The sequence below is a fragment of the Strigops habroptila genome, chromosome 3, assembly GCF_004027225.2.
Source record: "Strigops habroptila isolate Jane chromosome 3, bStrHab1.2.pri, whole genome shotgun sequence".
In the NCBI taxonomy this organism is placed as follows: domain Eukaryota; kingdom Metazoa; phylum Chordata; class Aves; order Psittaciformes; family Psittacidae; genus Strigops; species Strigops habroptila.
In genome coordinates, this window is record NC_044279.2 from 49,257,519 (window position 1) to 49,279,336 (window position 21,818).

At 34.4% G+C, this 21,818-nt stretch overlaps 1 protein-coding gene across 6 annotated transcripts in view; it reads left to right on the plus strand.

Moving 5' to 3' along the window:
• Window positions 1-21,818, plus strand: part of CFAP54 (cilia and flagella associated protein 54) — a 112,316-nt gene that overhangs the window by 84,442 nt on the left and 6,056 nt on the right. For 4 of the 6 annotated variants that reach the window (XM_030480038.1, XM_030480039.1, XM_030480040.1 and 1 more), the window contains 14 exons: window positions 2,461-2,563; window positions 3,993-4,131; window positions 5,067-5,224; window positions 5,422-5,607; window positions 6,862-6,988; window positions 8,439-8,594; window positions 9,791-9,899; window positions 11,681-11,786; window positions 12,546-12,638; window positions 13,159-13,300; window positions 14,981-15,181; window positions 16,408-16,616; window positions 19,641-19,826; window positions 21,528-21,634. In XM_030480038.1, the coding sequence (XP_030335898.1) occupies window positions 2,461-2,563; window positions 3,993-4,131; window positions 5,067-5,224; window positions 5,422-5,607; window positions 6,862-6,988; window positions 8,439-8,594; window positions 9,791-9,899; window positions 11,681-11,786; window positions 12,546-12,638; window positions 13,159-13,300; window positions 14,981-15,181; window positions 16,408-16,616; window positions 19,641-19,826; window positions 21,528-21,634 (2,022 nt within the window). The remainder of the gene's footprint in view (window positions 1-2,460; window positions 2,564-3,992; window positions 4,132-5,066; window positions 5,225-5,421; window positions 5,608-6,861; window positions 6,989-8,438; window positions 8,595-9,790; window positions 9,900-11,680; window positions 11,787-12,545; window positions 12,639-13,158; window positions 13,301-14,980; window positions 15,182-16,407; window positions 16,617-19,640; window positions 19,827-21,527; window positions 21,635-21,818) is intronic. The other 2 variants (XR_003990621.1, XR_003990620.1) reach the window with 2 other exon arrangements.

A 21,818-nucleotide genomic window follows, 5' to 3' on the forward strand; every position in this document is an offset into this window, starting at 1 on the left:
AGGATGTGTATTTTGTCAAGGGAAATATATAGACACATCACTCTTGTCGACAGCAGAAGAGGGTCACAAAAATTTCATCAAGGGAAGCTTCTACATTACAGCTTCTGTCTTGCAAAAAAATTTGTGCCCAGAGTAAGTTTATGTATAGGACTAATTCTGTTGATCTCAAGGAGAGTACTTACATGGTGTCCCCGCCTAAGAATGTGAGCTTTCTAATTACCCAAATATGTAATTGTCTGCTGATGTGAATACATTACTGCTTAAAACAATACATATATGAATCTTTGGGCTTCTGGTCTACAAAAATGTAGACATTTCATGACATTTATATGTAAGCCTGTAGGTGAAAGTGGCCTAATTTTCAGAATTGCTAAATGTTGACAACAGCAGTTAATAGGAGGCAGTGATGCTCAGGAAGTTAGGTTAATAATTCTTAAAAGCCTGTATATACTCTTGGGTGCTGCACCTTCTCCAAATTATTTCAGAAACATTAGTCATAGGATCTCAAACAATCTTTTGAAAAATGTCAGGTTTTGCTGTAATTTTAACTTTGATGCCTGGTTTCAGGGGAAAACTCTTCCTAATAAAAAGAAAGAAAATGCTGTTGGGATATTTCATTGCATTATCCTTACTGTTGTCTTGCTTTTATAAGCAAATTCCATTTTATCTTTTCCATTGTTAGAAAGAAGGTTATCATCAAATTCAACATTGATTTATTCTGGTTTCATTTTGTGGAATAAAGCTGAGGTAAAGGGATGATGAAGGAGATTCATAAGGATTGAATTCTGAGAGCTGAAAGGCAAGATATTAACAGTTTTGGTTCTTGTTACTTTGGGGTATATCTGTGCTGAATGGGTGTAATCCATCCAGGTCTGCATCAAAAACCAGCAAGCAGGCTAGAATCAGAAACGACAGGAAGACTTTAACTACCCTCTTATCTCTGGAGGTTATCCATTCTGCATTTAGATATGTTGGCAGAATAATGTGAGTAATTTCAGAGTAGTGCAGCTCTTGTTCTGACTTCTTTGCGCATGAATCAAGAACTCTGCCTTTACAGCAATTAGTCTAGAACTTCTCAACAGCAGCAAATTCACACAGAGACTGCATCTCTCTTGCATTAAAAACTCTACGGTGGTCTGGCAGTGTAAAAAGGACTTAAGGTGTTCAGAAATTATTTTTTCCCTTGTGCTTCATAGCAGCCAGTCTTTATGTAAAGAGAGTCTCTCTACGTAAAAGAACAGCATAGATGAGAATTTTGTTTATAACAATTAACCTGTGGAAGAATCTTTTAAAAGGTAAGTGAGGGATACCCTCCACTACTTTTGCATTATTAGGAACATATGTTTCAGTGGGTAGAGAATAAACAGAATTGTAAAAAAAACCAAACCAAAAAAAAAACCCAAACCCAAGCCCAAAAGTTTTATAGAGAAGAGGTAGGAAAGTAGAGATTTATAGATGTAGGGGAGAATGTACAATTAGAGATGGAAAACTAATAACATGAGACACTGGTGTCGGCAGTTCTATTTTGAGTAGTGTGTTCTTTGAGCAACAAATCCCATTGTGAAAAGGATCTTCTCAATGTGTTGGTTTTGCAATGTCTTCATATCAGGAAAATAATTGCATTCACAAAATTTGCTGTTATAAATATACATTTTTATAGATGTCATGAAAATTTAACAGTGTATCCGAAAGCTTTAAAACAAAAAAAACTCCGGTAGTTCATATTTTAAGAAACTTAATAATGTTTTGAGATCCCAACTCACAATTTTTGCAATGTGTGGTTGAATGCTGCACCAGACCTAATAGTGTCTATATCTTTCTAGATGCTGTTTGGAGCAAACTCCAGAAAAGGATTTATGACTGGGGGTGTGGGGCAGAGAGTCAGTGCCATGTTATTGCTTACTGATGAGGTTTTGCCAGGATGGCACCTAGTTCAGTTTTTGGTTGATGGTGTTTATCAAGATCCTGTGAGTATTTTGTCAAGCAGTTTTAACAGAAGGATTAACATATAGCCTGAAAAGGCTTAAAGGAAGGTGTTATATTACCTCTCTAGTTGTGGATTAGATACAGAACTCTCCTAATATATTTTGTCATTTGATGTATTTTTACATATTTTAATTGCTAAAAGCCCATCCCTTAAGACAGATATGCATAACTCAAAGTCATAGTAGAGTTCTGTTCTGATTGCTCCAACAGAATAGGGTGTATCTTGGTTTATCCATTATTATCAGGTTACGTCTGCTATTGGCAAAACTTTTTCTCTTACTGCTGTTTTCTCACTTCATACTGTGTCTACAGATTCAGGATACAATCCAAATGCAATTCTTTTGTTCTACTGAAGTAAAAATTGATAACTGCTGAAAGACATCTCTGACTTAGTCAGAAATGAAGTCTCTACCATAATAAAAGCATGAAATGGCAAATGTAGTTAGTATTTTTTAATATCATTCTGTGTCACAGTGCTGCTTTGGCTTTTTCTGCAATTCATCTTCTCCAAGATGCAGAAATTTTTAGGATGGAAGGGACACATTCTAAAGAAGAAAAGGATGAAAGACAGTGTTTGGTATGTATGGATATTTGTTTTAAACTATTGTTTCTTAGTATGTGAAGTCTTGCATGAAATGTTGAGTGTTTTTCAGAATACTACTAGAACATAGCAGCCATCTGCATTATGTGATTACGATTAACCCGGGGAGAAAGTACCTGCTTGCCTATAGTATATTCAAAATGTCTGTAATCATAATTTTAATTTATATGTGGTTAGGAATTATAGTTTTTATTTGTACACTCTCAATTGGCAACAGTGAAAATCTTTTAACTCCCCCAAAACAAAGTGGAAAATATAGCTATAAGGTGAAAATCTTATTCCATTAAGGTATTTTACTTTTTCTGACTGAAAACATACTTAAGAGTATCCTCATTCAAAGAGCCAGACTGACCATTGCTGTTAACATCCTTGCTGTGTTCCAAATTTAGCAAGATTTCAGCTGACTTCTGTTGTCTAAAACATAGGGATACTGAGGTATACTTTGGAAAGCAAATGTACAATATACCACGCATTCATTCTTGAGTGCACAGTAGGTCAAACTGACTCACATGGACAAAGCAATTGAGCAGTGAGGCCAGATTTTGCAACATGCATGAAACTAGACTTTCCTGCATGCAGTTTAATTATTTTGTCTGCATTGCTTATCAGGGTCTTCTGTCTTTCTGCACTTGCTCCTACATTTTCTTAGGACTGCCGTGTAGCCAGTAACTGAGTTATAGCTATTTTTTTTTCCTCATTTGCATCAACGCAAGCAATGATTTTTTGTAGAAGTACAGTGCAGCTGGTGCACTGTCCATTTATTGCTTGATGGAACAAATCTTTCAAATATGGACTGTAAAATTTTGGTAATAGGACTATTTTATATTCTGTTTAATTTCTACATTTATATTATGTGAAGATGGCACAGGGAGTTGAGCTGAGCATTCTTCCAAACACTTCCAGTACTATACATTAATATTTGTTTCTAATCATTCAAAATACTAAAAACTAGAAATAAAACGTTAACATTTTATTCCTAATCACTAGTGAGGTACCAGAACTTGGTATTGATCCTACTCTACAATTAGACATTTTATGTGCCTTAGAGTTTTGTGTAATGTTCCTGTTTGAGAGGAATAAAGTCCAAACTGCTAGAATTTTTCTCTATGACACATATAGTATACGGATCTATTCATGGGGTCTCCCATAAAATCTGGTTTAATTTTAATTTGCTACAATTGTTATTTTCCTATAGATTAAAAGTTAAGTAATAATTGGCCTCCAGATATTAAAAAAATATGTATCTGTCCTTCAAATAAAATTCTGGTTATAATGATGTTATTATTTGTGATATATTTGTATTAATTTAATTAATTATTTTAGACTGATGCTGCCCTGTTGCTTTGTTTGTAGCAGAATAATTGACTCAGAAAGTAACATTTCTCTTGCTTTTGGAAATTGTTAGGACTCTTACATCAAAGATGTTCAACTGCCTCACAGTGTAACAGCACAAGATCATATAAATGTACATCTATGGCTAAGGTGTCGTACAACATTAGTGACTGCACTAGTAGCACAGATACATGGTGTTGGTGATATGGAAGGTATTACCATTTTTTGGTTTAGACCTTTGGCAAATTTAGATCCTTGCAAATTCAGACACAATTCTTATTCATAAATAATAAAATATTAACATTAATTCTGGGGCTGTTTTATCACTGAACAATGATTTGTATTAAATTAATCTAATGCAATAAGGAAAATATATTTCTGAGTACAATCTCTCCTTAGAGGATGTAACACGAAGCATTATATTAATTTTCATTTAATGATCATTATCTTTTGATAAATCACTTGTGTGAAAAGTTTCAAATGTTCTGGTGTAATTAAGTATGCTTGTTTTAAAAAACACTGTTGCTACACACTTCCAGTTTCAGAAGGGGTTTTTTTTCACTTTTTATATGTCTAATAAATGAAATGTTCCTATATGGTCTAAAAATGTTCTAGATTCTTTTTTTTTAAAGAATTTTAGTGAGATACTACAAAATATATTTATTGTAGTTTGATTATGAATAAAATGTTTTTTAATTCCTTAGTTCTATGAACTTAGTATGAAATTTTTCATACTCACATAAGTATCAAAATCACAGTTTAAGTCTGTAGCCAAACTCTTATTTTCTGGATAATTCCTGTGAAGACTGTTACTATTTTGAAATAACTAAGATCAGATTTGTGAATATGTAGAATATGTTTTATGAGTGAGAATGACATCTGATCTACAAAATCTAAATATTTATGCTGGTGGCTTACATATAAAGAATGCATTTGGATGAATTTAAACAAAGTGAAGTTTAAAAACTTTTTTTTCTTTCCTTTCGAAGTAAATTTGCCACAGAATTAAGGAAGTGGTAAATTTGGAATTTATAATGTCAGATTTTCTGTAAGTTTTTATCGTGGAAGTGACTTCTTAAGAATGGTAGAAGGTACTGTCAAGTCTTTTCTATTGTATTTTTACTATTCATATATTCTTTTATTTTAGAAAATTATGTGGCTGAACGCAGAAGTGTGCTAAAAGAAGTAATACTAGAGGCAGAAGCCTTTGGTGATATTGAGACTCAGGCTGAAATGATGGTGCAAGCTGCTATTCTTGACCTGCAAGAAAAACGTCCCATGGCAGACATTAAACTTCTTTTGGAGGTTTGAGCACAAAGGAGAAACTGTTTGCTTTTCTTTGATGCATTTTTCATGTAGTCAGAACAGCTGACGCCAGCATTAAATAAGCTTGAAATAGGGCCTCTAAAATAGACGGGTTTTTTCACTTTGTGTGATTTGTCCTCATAAATAGACAGCAAAAGTAGTAGCTGCTTTGGTTTATGTTGTCTATGTCCAAACAGAATATCATCAGTTTACTCCAAGAGGATACATTAATTTCCCCTCCAGCTTCTTTGACTCTTGTGAAAAGTATGCTTCTGCTGGCAGACATACTAACACTGCAAACAGTAGAGGATACAGAACATTGCTCTTCTACAGTGGAACCACTAAACTTACTAATTTTGGCACATGAGCTTACCATTAACGCAGTAAGTATATGTTGGTGATTTACACAGCATTTGCAAATCCTTAATTATGTATTCTGGAAACTATTTTAGCAATTAATTAAAAAGAGCTATTCCTATTAACTGATCAATTTTCTCTAGATTACATTCTGTAAAGAAGCAATTAATCTTACCAAATTTATTTATGCATATTCATCATGCATACTCATGTATGTAGTCTGGTATTTTCATAAAATTTGAACATATTGAATACTTGCAAAACGTACATCCATACGTGAAAACTGAAATACGTAGATTGACTTTTAAAGAGATGTGGAACACTCACTTTTCCCATTTGAAATGAGGGATATGTTTATACTCAGCGCCTCAGGGAGGATGAACATCTCATAACATTCATAACTCTTGACCTCCAAGTTTTAGAATTTAGCTTTGTATTTTAACTTAGAATAATTTGAATTAGAAAGTCTGTATAAAGCAGCCTATTGTTTATGGTTTAGATTGACAGATTGTTGTAATCAGTATGAAGAAATAATTTCCATGTAAAAATTTATATATGCAATAAAAAAATAAATCTGAAGACATGGAATCTGCGAGAGGATGTGTAGTAAAACCATTTACCTGTTTGGTGACCCAAAATTAGATACGCATTTCTGCAGTCTCTACCAGTTCTTGATACAGCTTATGAAGAAAAGCTTTTGGATCAAATTCTTTCTTCGTATTTCCTAACACAGAAGTTCAATCAATTGAAATGTTTCCTCCGCTAATAAAGACTCATATGAATAACTTGAGACTCAGAAATCCACTTGTGAGACTTACTAGCCTTAAAGAGATTTAGCATTTTACAGCATGTCCCCATCACCTTATTTCCGTGAATGAAAAGTTTGACTGTTCCATACATGCTATTTTTTTTTTTTTCTGGCCTTTGTTGGATGTCAGATTTCTTTGTAGAAATGACAGTTTCTTTCAAGGGCTCAGGTTACTTGGGAGATCTATTGCTTAAAGACTGATTTGAGGGACTTTGATTTTAGAAATCAAAGCCTAACATTAATAAATTCGATCAAGAGTTCATTGAAATTATTCATTTGCTACCAAACTCCTCTGCAGAGAAGACAAGTACAAATTGAAGTAAATGAGTTTGGGAGTATCAAGCCCTTTTCTAGTGCTCTTCTACAAGACTCATTTGAGTTCCAGGTTTTTGCCATGCCTAACTTACTTTGTTAAGCTGCTATTTGATTTGCTGTCTGCAATTTGATTTTACAAAGTATACTTTTTTCATAGATTTTTGTTTGCGGAGAACCCATTGAACAGCAAATAGATGACAGTACCATGACTTGCCTGGTCCTACCTACAAAAAATATCTACCTGCCACACATGAACTTGCTAGCCCAAGTCAAAATGAGAATCGGTAAGAAAAATGCAAATAATTAATTTTATTTTTTCATTACTTTTCACTCATATTTTATGCAACAGAAGATATACTGATGCATGAAAAGTATTAAATGATGTAATAAATAATTTTCATTATACAACTAAAATATTCTGAAAACTAACAATAGATGCCTGTTTGGCTCTATGCAATGTGTATAACGAAGGTACAATTCTTTCAGGAACTATGATCAACAAAGGCTTAAATATTAATATTGTAGCTTTCTGAAATTAATGGGAAATTCAATTTTTAAAATGTGAAAGTTAGCAATACTTTGCCAACTTCTGTACAAAATATTCATCCTGTGAAAACTTCCTGTATATGTTCCATCTCTCTGGAAGCAGTTATATGGGAACTAACTAATGATTTAGTATCAATAATGATTTACCAATCATCATGGAATAATAGTGATAATTATTTATCCCAATAGAACAAATAGTGTCTGTTATGGTTGTCACCCTTTAATAACTTTTCTTGTTAACTTTTCTTTACATAGAAACTTGGAAATATGCTGAATAGTAACATAAGAAAACCTTTAAGATCTGTCTGAGATTTGTTGCTATATAGCAAATATAGGGAAAGGGATATCGTCTCAATGTTCTTTCTGCTAAACTTAATTAGGTGTATATCTGAGTTATAATGGACTAAAAAATCTAGAAATCACTTACTGCACCTTGGTTCACATTGTGGAGCATCCTCAGAGTGTTCTGGCTTCTTTTTCAGGAAGATATGTTCTGGGAGGAGCACATTGGTGCACCCCAGCCACTACTTTTTAACCCTTAGGACTAAAATAGAGGTAGTCCAAAATAAACATTCCGAAATTCACCTGCTGTGGCTGTCCGGTCTTCAACACTAACTGGTTTGCTCTAGAGATCCATTCTTATTGTGCTTTACTGCTTATCAGTGCAGGCACGGCCAGCTTTACTCATAGTATTGGCCATGTTTGACCAGTTCCTGTTTCAGAATCCACATTTTTAAGAAGATCCTATGAATACAGATGAATATTTGGGAGTATGGTACAAGAGCGATGCAATACATCAAAGGCACCTTTAGAACTGGTTAGCACAAAAGGAATTTAGAAATGCTCAGAGAGGTTTAGGGTTTGCCTACAACTGCCAGGTCAAATAAAGTTTATTGCTCATCTTTCCAGATAGTTTGTGAAAGGATTGATTTGTGTAGCCTGAGATTCTTTTGGAGGGCATAGGAAAACCTCAATGGCATCTTGAAGTAATGAAACAACATCATAGTTCTGTATTTATATCCATTAATCACTGGGATATTTGAAAATTGGTAACGTAAAATACATAACAGTAAATACAATAACAGTACTTGTTCTAAGAAAGTTGCTTCTTTTTGCATAAATTGGTTTTCTGTTAAATAATTTACTAAGAACTGTCCTTTTTTTTTTTTTTTTTTTTTTCCCCCTTAGGACACACATTAGCTGAAAAAGTAGCTTGTACACCTGCAAGTGGAGATCCACTGCAATGGCTAAGTGCTCTCAAACATTTAGAATCAGCATTGAAGCTTTGCAGAGCATCTGCAATGAAAAGAATAGATCTGGAAGCTGAACTTCTTTTTCAGATAGGTAAATAAACCCCTGTTTATACATCATGATAGCCTTCCTAGGCAATGTTATGCATGTGGCCTCTCTTAAAAAGGAGACATTTCACTGTAAAAATAGAACAGATTGTGATATTTCGAACCCTGTCTAGCTGTAGATCTCTTGCTTGTGTTTAATATCACAGCAGCGTAGTTCAGGATGCATTATGCAACAAATCATTTCAAACCTGCAGTAGAACTTCTACCTATATGTTATCAGGTATCAAAAGGTGTAGCCAATGTGATTAAGGACATTGTAGAAAACTAATTAGCTTCTTTGCATCAGTCTGAACTAACGATGAGAGGCTTAGAAAGTGTTTCTAATTGATTTAAGAAAGCTAATGAATTACAGTGTTTAAATTTGGATTTTAGTGGCATTATATGTTGCACAGGAGGTGTTGGTTTGTTAAGATCCCAGCCAAAAAGGCACTCAAGACCTTGTAAAGTATCTCTTAAAATGCCATTTATTGGAGTTTACACTATAAAGAAGAAGGATTGTGTAAATAATCTTATGACCTTTCAGATGCTGAAAACCCCAAGTTGTGCTGTATTGAATGTGCTTCCAATCAGGGTGTAGCACAACGCGCAGATCTTGTCTGTGGAAAGGTTGCTTCCTTTTGGTCTTTTGAGCTGTTAGAGGATTTTCTTAAAAGAAAACAATTCTATTAATCATTTCTACTATTAAACAAAAAGCATATTCACATAAGGACTTCTTGCTGCACTTTCACAGAAAGGGCAGGTGGTTATAAGAGGTACTGAGAAGATGCTGCCAGCAGGCTCTTCTGTGACAGCTAGATGGCTACATTTATGCTGTGGCTAAGGGATGGGCAGAAAACAACACAGGCCTGAAGGCTGTACTCTGTGTGCAGCACAGTGCAGCACAGAACAGGCCTGTGCCTGTGCATTGACTCCTCCATGTACAGTAGTCTTCTAGTTAGGATCACTACACCTTAGAAGTCATTATGATTCCAAAGTTTGATTATTTTAGCTACTCTATAAAGTGATTTGCTGTTCAAGCATTGTGCATTACCTTTTAAACAAACTGGAAAACATTTTGGTTATCGGGAAGAGAATAGATAATGCACTATGTTGTTCAGCTTTTCTGGAGGGAAAAACAGGTTTGGTCTTACAGAACAAAAATTACAAAGCCTTGCAAATCTGCTTCCTATATGTCTTTCTTAGGTAAGGTAGAATGCCAGATAAATGAAGCAAGCAATAGCAAGTCATCTCGAGCTGTTGAAACCCTGATGGAAGCTATAAAACTCAGCCAGCAACATGATCAAAAATATGAGTAAGAAACTAGCTATATAACTCACAAAATAATTTTAATCACAAATTAATATATTTTTTTGTCCATTTTTTGAGATTTGGTGTGGGACTTCTATTATGAAGTATCTTTTATGTTCTGGACACTTTTCTTCTGTTGCAGTATAGAAGAGCTACTGTTTATTTATTCTTTTATTTAAAACAAATGCTGAGAACATGTAAAAGCATATTTTAGAGTATACAAAGTTACAGCTTTCTGTTCTATTTCCAAATTTGTACCCTCTCTGCCAACACCAGGAACAGAGCTATCAATTAAGCAGGGATTTTATTCATATTTCAGAAGATGAGCTGTGGTCTGCCCCCTTCCAGATAATAGAAATCCAGCTTGAAAAGGTTAGCAGCCAGAAACAGTCAGAAGAACAGAGGCAGAAGGAGCATAGGAAATGTGTTTGTAATAGATAGCAGGACAGTGACTTTGGCATTAGTTATCAGTGTAGAAGATGCCTGAAGAGCTGAGCCAAGCCAGCCAATAAATTCTGTCAAGCAACTCTGATACATTGGACTTTAGTTTTTTTAGTTTCTTGACCAGTCTTAATGACTAATGTGCCATGTCTGGTTACAGACAGTGTAAAGGCAGCAATTTAGCTTGCTTGTTTGGGTATTCTGTTACTTAAGTTAATGAACCAGAACTCTGAACACAGAAGCAGTAGCATAGTAATAAACCTCTACAAGCAGCGAGCATGATGGAAGATAGCACAGAAATGGACTGTGGTGATGTTTTGCAAGTTTAATTTGTTACACTTCTTTAATTTGCTACTGTTTTTCTAAAAGAATGTACAGCAACATCGATGGACCTTGGCTTTCTTATTTTAGAGAGCTGAACGTCCAGATTGCCTCTGGTATCTATGGGATTGTTTAATTAAAGTTGTTTCTTCATGTCTCAAATCCTTTATTGTTAGCAAGACTAGAAAGTTAACTAAATTGTCACCAAGTGCAGAACTTGCCATCCTCCCACTTAGTTTGCCTTATTTTGAACTGTACAGCACTCTTCGACTTTTGTGTTTTGCTTTACACAGATCATACCAAAGCTGGAATTTATTGTACTATGTAAACAGCCAAGTTTGTGCAATATGTCTCTGTCAATAATAGTAATTACATGAGCAGGAGTTAGTTGCTATGCTTAGGAACACTAATTCATAGGGGAGATCTGGAGAGATCTCCCAAGCCAGGAGGAACCTGCATAAAAAGACTCTTATAAACCTATACGGAATAGAAATGTTGGAGAAGTTCTCCAGATATAGTGATTTTTAGCAATTTGAGGAAAGTAATTCTGCCCCTCTACTCCGCTCTGGTGAGATCCCACCTGGAGTACTGCATTCAGCTGTGGAGTCCTCAGTACAGGATAGACATGGACCTGTTGGAGCAGGTCACTGTATATATTTTTGCTCATTCTTGAAAGAGTTTGACTGAAGACTCATATCCAATTTCAGCCACAGAGGTTTAAGGGAAATGAGAACAATGGATATATGCCTTAACTTGAAGAAGGAAGAACAACTCATACAGATTCTGTACAGAAAGATCATTTCCCTTGCAGAATTACAGTTTTCTTACTAAATGTTTGCTATTTATTTATGGAATATTTGTTGCACATAATGCAACTTATATTTGACATACACTTTAAGTAGATTATGAGGGCTGGATGAATGATTTATTTGGTGAGACTGCCTAGTCTTATGCAGGAGTCTGTATCATTGCAGTGCTTACTTTGATAGTAACAATGATTGATCTGTGTGTTGTTTCTTACAGGTTAATAAGAAGATCATACCTTGAAATAGCACTATTATATTTGCATTTTGCCACAAATAATGAGGATATGTCACAGACAGATAAGATGGTGCCTTCCAAATCAAACGTATGTTTTCTATCTTTTGGGTAGTTGCCTCATCAAAGCAGGAAATGTATTTCTGTTAGAACATCGTGTACCTTGCCAGACATCTACTTACAGTGACTTATAAATCATACTGATACTGAAAATCCTACTAGAAAAATCACACAAAGAAATCATATAGCAGAGCAGTAGAATTTTATCTTGTTTGATGTTATTTTTCATGTTTATTGCCTTGAATGATAACATTTAAAATATTTTCTGTATAAAATAGGAAGAAATAGAACCAACAGTGTTCTCATTTCTGATTATGTATTAATTAATTTGTACCTTGAAAACGCAACATCATTCAGGACTGACTTTTAAGTGCCAATATTTATATTTTACCAGATCAGAATTTTTTAGTACAAATCTGCATGACAGCATGAGAAATATAAAAGCCATGTTGAAGTGGCTACAAGCCGTAGATTCAAAGTATAATGTGTAACATAAGAAGTAATTAAGATTACAGAAAATGGAAAATTATAGCAAAACTGTATACAGTATTGACTACAGTTTAAGCTGCTCTGAGAAAATTTATAAGGAGCAGTCGGTTAGTATGCTCTGGATAATTTTTTTCAATTTTAGCAATTAATCATGGATTTACAATCAATGCTGATTTTTACAACTTGAAAATAAAACAATAATTCTGTAAGTAGGAGGACCTTTGCTTCTTTTTCTGTATTTAAAATATATTTTACCATAATACAGTTAGAATCCTAATTATAAACTGGTGTATAATTTTAGACCTCTTCTGGAGAACTCTCTTCTCCTGAGGAGTCTCCAAAATCAGAAGGCTACAAAGTACAAGCCTGGATTGCAGTAAGAGCAGCTACACAGGTTGGTGGAATATTCTAAAGAGGTAATTTTTATATTTTTTTTAATTTCATCTTATGCTATTTACACAAGCAAACAAGACAATGCAAACAAGAGCAAGAATTAAGGTTTCCTGAATTTTCTGGCATGGGTCTTATTTGAGGAAATTAAAATGGACACTGTCTCAGTAGTGCATTTAATCTCTCTTGAACAGATCTGGCTCTGTTTGATTCAGTGCAAATAAAACAACACCCTGCCTGATATGTCTACACATGTATTTGACATGTGGGTAGACGGCAGTGGCATCCAGATGAGGATATCTGATTTGAAATCTCTTATGTAATAATTAAGCTGTCAGCAGTAACGATTTATTTAAGTATAGATTGTACTATATGTCAAAGAGAAAGAGGGTATTTCCCTGACTTTTAAAAATATAGTATGTGGAGTAATTAATTTTTTGTCACCATCTTGCTATTCTCAGATTTTAAAATCTATGTAAATATTGTAGTGAACAGGTTCTGAATAAAATAAATATTATTTTTAGGTCAGTGAAGCTGTGCTGGATTCTCAGCTATTAATTGGAAAGAAGAGTATTAAAGAACACAGCATGAAGGATGCAGTGCAACAGAAAATCCCAGAATTTGCTTCCATGGATCTTCTTGCTTCATACAGAGATTTTTTGTCTGGTATTCCTTTATACTTCTTAGTAATATTCGAACATTAACTACTAAATGATATATGTCATGTAAACTAGTAATACATTTAATATATAATTTTCATTTATGAAAAATTATAAGTCAAATTTGGAAAGTAAAAGCAAAGTTATCTGCCTGGATACTATATTCTAAAATTCAAAGTCTATGTAATAAAAAAAAAAGATTCACTGTTTTTCCTGTCCAATGGATTAACATTTAGAGATGCTTCCATTAGCTTGGTATAACTTTGCCTTTGCCTGGTTTATTTCCAACTTTTGCATTTATTTTACATCTAATGGGGTTGATGAAATGGAAGCTTTTGATTTAAAAATAAATCAGTTGAAGTAGGAATTCTGGGATATTGGTTACCAGATGTTATATAAACACTAAGACAAAATATCTATATTTATTTTTAAACTGGGCACCATTAATTTAGTGATAAAATTTTGGTTCAGTGGCTTAATTTCAGTCATCCCAAGTGACTGACAAAGATTGAATTGCTCTGCCTGATAGTTCCTGGCAAAGCTGAGCAATGTCTGCTTACTGTACAGTGTTTAAACATATGTGTTTTGATTGGTTTGTGAAAACAAGTGTTGTATGCTAAGACTTTCCATCAATCTGATTGTTTTGTACTAGCTCCATTTGCTTGTAATTACAGATCATTTTTTCTTCTAGCAAATGCAGCAGGTGTTTTTCCTGATAGTTCTGTTAGGCAATACAAAGAAGAATAGAGAATGTAGAAAAGCAATAGTAGGCCAAAATATATAAAGGTAAATTGAAATGGAAATGATCAGCACAGCATGCTAAATATTTTATGTAAAACCATTAGTGAAACACATTGTTTAAGTTTCATCTGTAAACAATGTGGCCATTTTAGCTAAATTCTGGTTTTACAATTGACAGTTGAATATCAGGAATAATGGAGACATTCAGATTTTGTAGAAGCACACATAATTATTTTCTGGAAGCTTACTATTAGGAATTACTGTAGCATAATGTTTGTCCAGTTTGGAATGGGAAACAGCAGAATCGTGTAGGCTGTTGAGGAGCCATGTACTAACAGAGTGAAAAAAAAAAAAATAGTGATAGGTATTTTTTCTGATATATTTTTCCTCTTTTCACATAAGTGTAACTTTTAGGCAACACCAAAAAAAAAAAAAAAGATTTTTTTTTTTTAACTCCATACTTAAGAACACATTTCATTGATAATGTACTTAGCATCTACAAGGGACTGGTTTGAAGCTAATAAAAATCATTTCAGAGTACCTAACTCTCTATAAACAACTAGGAAGTTCAACTGCTATAGTTAGGACTGATGACTGCTACTACAGTTTCCATTTAGTAAGTATCTGCTATTGAACAAAATATAGAAATAGTGGGTTTAATTTAATTCAGAGAGAAAGAGCAAGAGAGAGCACCTTGCTCTCTACCCCTTTTAGCTTCTTGAAAGGACAGTCAGATTCCTGACCGTGACCTGAGAAATAATTTCTTTACCAGTTCAAGTAATATTAAAGCAGAGTAGAAAGAATTTTCCTCCTAACAAAAACATAACGAGGTTCACAAGTTACATTTTTAGTTACAGATTAGTCAATTCCAACACAATGCAGAAATAGCTTTTGACTTGCAACCATTCTCTTAATGTCTAATGTTGAACTGTTATTGAATTTGCAGATGGATACAATGTTGTCTCTGAAAGTCCCAAAGCATTTTCTACGGAAACTGAACAAATCATAGAAGACAAGCAGAGACAAAGTGAAGGAACAGAAAGTCTTGCCACCAAGGCCAGACAGAGGAAAGAGACAATAACATGGATTCACTTAATTCACTACCACAATTATTTAAAAAGACTTTATAACACAAATCTTCTATTTGGTATGATTTTTTTCTTTCTTCTAGAAAACTGCCATAGATAAGGTATTGTTCTTGGGGTCAACAAGAACAAAGGCCATCACCTGAAATAGTCTCATTTTGAGTTCCTTTAGATTGTATAAATGCAAAAAAATCTTCACTGAAATCAAGATTGATTTTATGTCAGTTTACAAGTGTTGGAAGTGAAGATAATAACTTTTAAAATAATTATTCATAAGCCATCATGATACCAGAAAAAATCTCTCTCAAAACGCAATTGCTTTTACTATATCTGAAGCATTAAAAAAAAAAAATCATAATCTATATTTATTTTTAGTTCTAGATACATCAGACTTAAGTGACATCAGAAATAAATCTGTTCAGTTTGGGGTACTATTTATGAGAATTCAGTATAGTGTAAATGGGAAGTCTGAGCATTATTGAATGTGTTTTGACTAAACCCCCAGATGTTATGTACATACTTGGTTTATTTCACTGTAAACAAAAGATGGTAATAGATAGGACCTTTCAAACAGCGTAAGAATACATTAATTTCAGGGCCCTAATACTACCCATCTACATCTGATAGCCAGCTGCTGGATATACAAGTGATGGCCTGATAGACATACAGGTGCTGCCTAGAAAGAAACCTGGCATCTCTGAAAGTAATAATTTCAGAAAGGGTTGGCTTTTTTCCTTGCAGCACCAAATGAAATGAAAGTATTCTACCTCACTACAGAACTATAAGTACAGTAAGGTAACTACAAGTAGGTTTCAAAATGTACATCTCAGCTGAAGTTACCCGTGATGGAGCCTAGGGAGTGACTCAGCTGATCAGCCACTAGCTGTCTGAATTAGAGTTCTAAGAGTTCTTAAAGCTTCTTTTGACTGTATTGAATAAATATGCATTTATTCTAATGTGGGTTTAGACATCTAGTGAACATACTGATGCTTATACGTCTAAATTCAAGTATCTAAACCACAAAAACTACACCTACCATTTTACGCTAGTTTATAACATCTAGACAGAGCTTGTTTCATTATCAGATCTCCAGTGAAAAACTGCAATGCAAATAGCATAACCTTGTAATATTTAAGCACAATCAATATAATTGTTGGAAATGCATTTATTTGATATTGGATAGACTTACATATTTTAGTATATTTTCAAAATTTATGAATGTTGAGTAGCTGTAGAAACCTTACTTTTTAATGGCAGATGATGATGTAATAAAAATCTCTTTTCAAAGCTGCCCCTGACTCAAGACCTGGATCATTTTCTGCAAGAGACGGACACCTTAGTTCTGTTTTTGACACAGGGATTGGTCTCCGCATAGCAGAAATGCATTCCTTTCTTGAAAGGCATTTGGTTCATTATTCAGTGTGTTGTCTTGAGAATTTCCCAGAAGAGTTACATGATGTAGAATTGCCACTTGATAGGCCAGCTGATTCTTCAAAGGTACTTTTTTCCTTTCTGATGTTTCAAAAATATGTATTATACTTGCATTTCAATCAGATTCTTGGTAGTTCCAATGGTGAGATTTCTGAGAATGCTATAGAAGAATTAAATTCATTATGCAGAGGATGAGTGCAAACCCAAAATTCTAGCATAGCAAATGCAAATATCCTTGTGTTACTCATTCCTGCAAAAATTCTCTCTATCCCATTCCCAGTTAGACGCTAGCAGATTAGTCAGAATGATATTTAAGAAGATTTCATTGTTAGTTAATTAAAAGTCGGCTGTGTTATTTGGTAGGACTGAAGCTTTTAACCCTGTAGATCTCCCTGTTTCATACCAAAAATGTCCTCCCAATGTAATTTGCGTGTATAAGTGTCTATATTGTTAATTTGGTCTATAATGATTTTCAAAAACTATATAATTTATATTTTCTCAAAATTTGTTGAAGGCCTTGTGTGCCAATTTTTTTCACTGACTGTCAGCTGGCTAGAAAATCAATCTTTTCAGATCTCTGGCTTGCGAACAGCCTGTTTGAGCTTTCAAATGTAGGCAGCTCAGACTATATTACTCAGAGAAATCTTGAACTGGAATTCTGGAGTCTGCTCTGACCATGGCATATGTTTTGAATATTGAATGAAATTCGTTTTTGAAGATCCAACGTAAAAATAATTGTCTTCAAAGTTTCTCCATTCCACTTCTCACATTAATAATTATCCTAATACTAAAAAATTAAAGTAACAGGTTACTCTCTATGGTTTATTTTTTACTTATGTTCAGTATTAGATGGATACAGGGGAGCCCTGAGGAGTGAGAACTGGATATCTTTTAAAAATGAATGAAAATACTTTTGCAAAAGTAGCTCTTCTAGAGTTGGTGAACTTTCTGCAGTGTTGGACAGCATATCATTACTCATTTCCCAACAAAGGGCTGACTGTGATGCTGAAAAAATTGTAAATATATGGTATGTGACATTTATAGCAGCCATCGTATATCAAAAATTATTTTACTCTGTCTAGTCTTTTTTTGACATAATTAGTATTACACTGTCCTAGAATAATAAGCTTCAGAGCTCACTGTCATATTCATGACGGGTGCAAGCTGCATAATCATGTGTTAGCTTCACTGTTGTAGACAGCTAACAAGCATAAAGCTCTTACTTTTTTTAATTCTAAGCTTCACTGATTTTTATCCCAACATTTTTAGAAGCTTTAACTATTCAGGAGGCTGTGTTATTTTAAAAATGTTACTGTAATTTGGTACTAGGATTTTTAACAGTACAAATAGGTAAAGTTTTTGAAAGAATGATTTTTATGTAAAAGGTTTTTTCACTTACACGTATCTTTGTAATTCTATTTTTGAATCTTGAAGTTTTTTTCAGCTCTGTGTGCCCTGTTACATTTTGCATGCTTGTTTTTTTATTCCACTCCATGGTAGTATGTAGTACTGGAAACACTTAACTAAGACAGCTTGTTGTTTTCGGGCTTTTCAGAAAGTTGAATAGATATTTATGTATTTAATTCAGCAACCCTCCAATTTGGCAACAGCATTTGTAATATCCTTCCTCAAAAAGATTCATTATAATGTAAATAACAAAAGATACAGTTCAGTGGAAAAAGAAAACATATAGCATGTTTTAGAAAGAAATATATATAATAAAATGCACTTTTAAGAGCTCCAGTTCAAGGGCATGGAATAAATTAGGTTATCCCCACCTCCATATATGTGTTTTCTTACAATTCTGTTCACACTCCATGCTAGCAGGATAGTGGGTGATTCATTGCCAAACTAAAGATCCTCAATGTAGAAGATCCTTGCAGGAGGTGGGTGATCCATGCAACACCTCATGGCATACCACAGGTTATGGCCGCTGTTATCACTGCCTCAGTGTTTTGAGTCTGTGGCATGGATCATCCCCAGTTAATTGTTCCATGCCAAACTGAAGACATATCCATATGCTCGAATGCATGACTTCAGGTTTATCTTCACTTCTATATTTTGAAGTGGGATGGGAACTGGCTTTATGAAGTAAGATTATGTCAGTGTGCAAAATCCATCACCTGGGTTTACTGTCCTGTATTCAGTCAGGAGCAGTATTTTCTGAAAATGAAGTGGTTAAAATTCTCCAGCTTTTTTCAGCAATGAACGTTCAAAATTAAAAAGAACTAACTGCCCAGGCAGCTGTTTTCAGTGTCCACATTTTGGAACCCGTGATGGAGACACTAACAACCTTTTCAAACACCTTCAGCACTCCGCCAGATTGTCACTGTTTGAACTCCTCTGCTCTTTCCAGAAATATCTAATGCTTTAAAAAGTAGAAAAAGTATGGCACTGTTCAGCCTTTAAATTAAATATTTTACCTTTTTTTTTTTTTTTTAAAAAAGAAAGCTTTTATTCATGAATGGATGTTGGTTTACAATATTCTTACATTACTTCCCTGGTAAATGACAGCCAAACAGTAACTATCTAATGAATAATCAGCTAATTTTCCATACATATTTTAGTAAATGCGACATATGACAAATCCTCACAAATTAAGTTACTGACTGTTCAGTAGGTATCACCCTTCGTTAATTGCACAGCTAATAAGAAAACAAATAGGTAAATATAAATAAAGCATTAGTTTAACATTCTAATTACTATTTTATTTATTGGTATGTATAGCTGAAAAATTACTTCTTCAGCACTACATTTTGTATGGTCACCACGTCAAATACTATCTTTCAGCAGAAAATGTAATGCCATAAGGAAAATAAGTCAAAGGTAACAATTGTTATTGTAGGTGTCTCTAAGTCAGCCCAGAGAGTCCTTTGCATCACCTTTGAAATGTCTCATCATGTGGACTTTGACAAGCCTTAACTTGTGTCCTGGTCAAATGGGCACCTTTTAAAATTATCCATTTACCTAAATAAGCATGTATTTATGTGGGCGTGAAAGTCATACTAATTCTAGAAGACACTAGATTATAACAGATTTGGCATGTTACACTAGAAAAAAAGCAACTTATAATTTTCTTCTGTGTTTCAGGTGTCTCTTGAAATTACTGGAACTACACCAACGATGTCACGGGTGGGAATAGCTTCTCCAGTTTCTGTCATCGCAGAAGCAGAGAGTCAGATGGAGAGGAGGGCAGCAAATGCTTCAAATAAGGAAATTAACATTCAGTGGTACATTCCTTCTCTGGCAAAGCCATCCAACGATACAGAGACTAAGGTATAACTGCACCAAAACAGTTTCTTAGGTATTGGAACAAATTAAGTCTCATTTCCAATGAATATTTGTGTTATGCCTGATCAGCTTTTTAATTGAATTATACATATGCTGATTGGCAAGCTGGACAACAGCTGTGCTGCAAACCTGCTGTGCAGGACAAACAGAATGCAGGTTTTTCGGACAGTTTTTTGGTGGGAGGCCAAAGAAATACTTTGGTGACCATATAGAGCTTCCAGGCCATGTTGTATTCATGCCTGTTGCAGATTCTTGATGTCTTTAAGACCTCCACTCTGTTAAGTTTGGTTAAAGCTGATGAATGCATTCAAACAATACTATTTGGTGGGAAGCTGTTGGAAAATCAAAGATACATTTATAGAAGGAAAATGGAATCTTGTAAACCTTATTTCTCTAAGAAGTCAGAGTAAACATGAAAGATGAGAGAGATTGGAAGATTGCAAAAAGCAATAGGCTAAGACATGGAATTTGTTTTATTTTTAAACAAGGAAACAACATGTAAGTAAAATTTCTGGTACTGCAATAGAAATTCAAGGTCTCCAAACTTTTTGGCAGAACAAACCAGTATCAAAATTTCTACTAGACCTTTTTCATCTCTGTTAGTAAGCCTGGAGAAGAGAAGGCTGTGTGGAGACCTCATAGCAGCCTTCCAATATCTGAAGGGGGCCTACAAGGATGCTGGGAGGGACCCTTCATCAGGGACTGCACAGGGACAGCACAAGGGATAATGGCTTCGAACTTAAACAGGGGAGATACAGGTTAGATATATGGAAGAAGTTCTTCACTGTGAGGGTGGTGAGGCACTGGAACAGGTTGCCCAAGAAGTTGTGAATGCCCCATCCCTGACAGTGTTCAAGGCCAGGTTGGACAGAACCTTGAGCAACCTGGTCTAGTGTGAGGTGTCCCTGCCCATGGCATTCTGTGATTCTATGATTCTATGATTCTGTGATTCTATGATTCTATGGTAGAAGCCCTGTGAAATTAATGCATATAAGGTACTTTTCAATATAGTTTTGCAGGTTACTTTATCATGACTTTACAGATCCTTACAGATGCAGAGACAGCTCTTGAAAACATTTAATACATGAATACCGTATTCTTGACATTCTCCATATAGTCAAAATATTCAAGGAATCATATTTTCAATCATAATAGAAAACTGTTTCAGTGAAAGATGAGAACATTCTATTTCATTTTCTTGTGCTCTTATATTGATACAGCTTTATTAGATTGGTGAGTTATGTGCACTTCATGGATTTAAACCTACTATGATGACAGTCTTGCATGAGGCCATATAGCAGATTTAACTAATTACACAGGGCCTTGGGAAATTCAGTAAAAGCTCTCTGTTTCAGCCTACCTAAAGTTAGAACTTTGGACATGATCATAAGTGGACTTGATTGACCAGGATCAGGACAACACTGGGATTTTGATGGTGACTCTATGGGGTATAATTAAATTTTTACCCATATAAATTGTATCTATAACTAAATTGCTTAAAAACCTATGAAAACTGATGATAGTAGAAATTCATAGGAGTCCACACTCTTCCCTTTTTGGAAAGTCAGTTATCTAAGTCTTCATCAGTACACTGTGTTTGATAGTTACTATAATCTAGTATCACTGAAATAGCCCAGGTCTATGATACCATACTGCATTATAGCTCACCGATTCCATCTTTTGCAGGTTTTGTTGCTTTATGCTTATAATACAGAGCCTGTCAAGGTTACTGACATCAAGAATTTCAGTTCAATGTCTATATTTTCAGGCCACTTGTGGATTCCATTGTCTAGGTAAATAATCACTGACTTTATCCTGTTATTTCATGCTACCTTAAAGATCAGTCGACCACTTGACTCGAAGAGCTGTAAATCTTTAAAAGCATTCATTTTTGCTTTTCAGAGGTTCTTCATTATAAAAACTGTAAGATGTACACAGCATTAAACCCATCCAACATATGCCTTTTCAGTACATTAT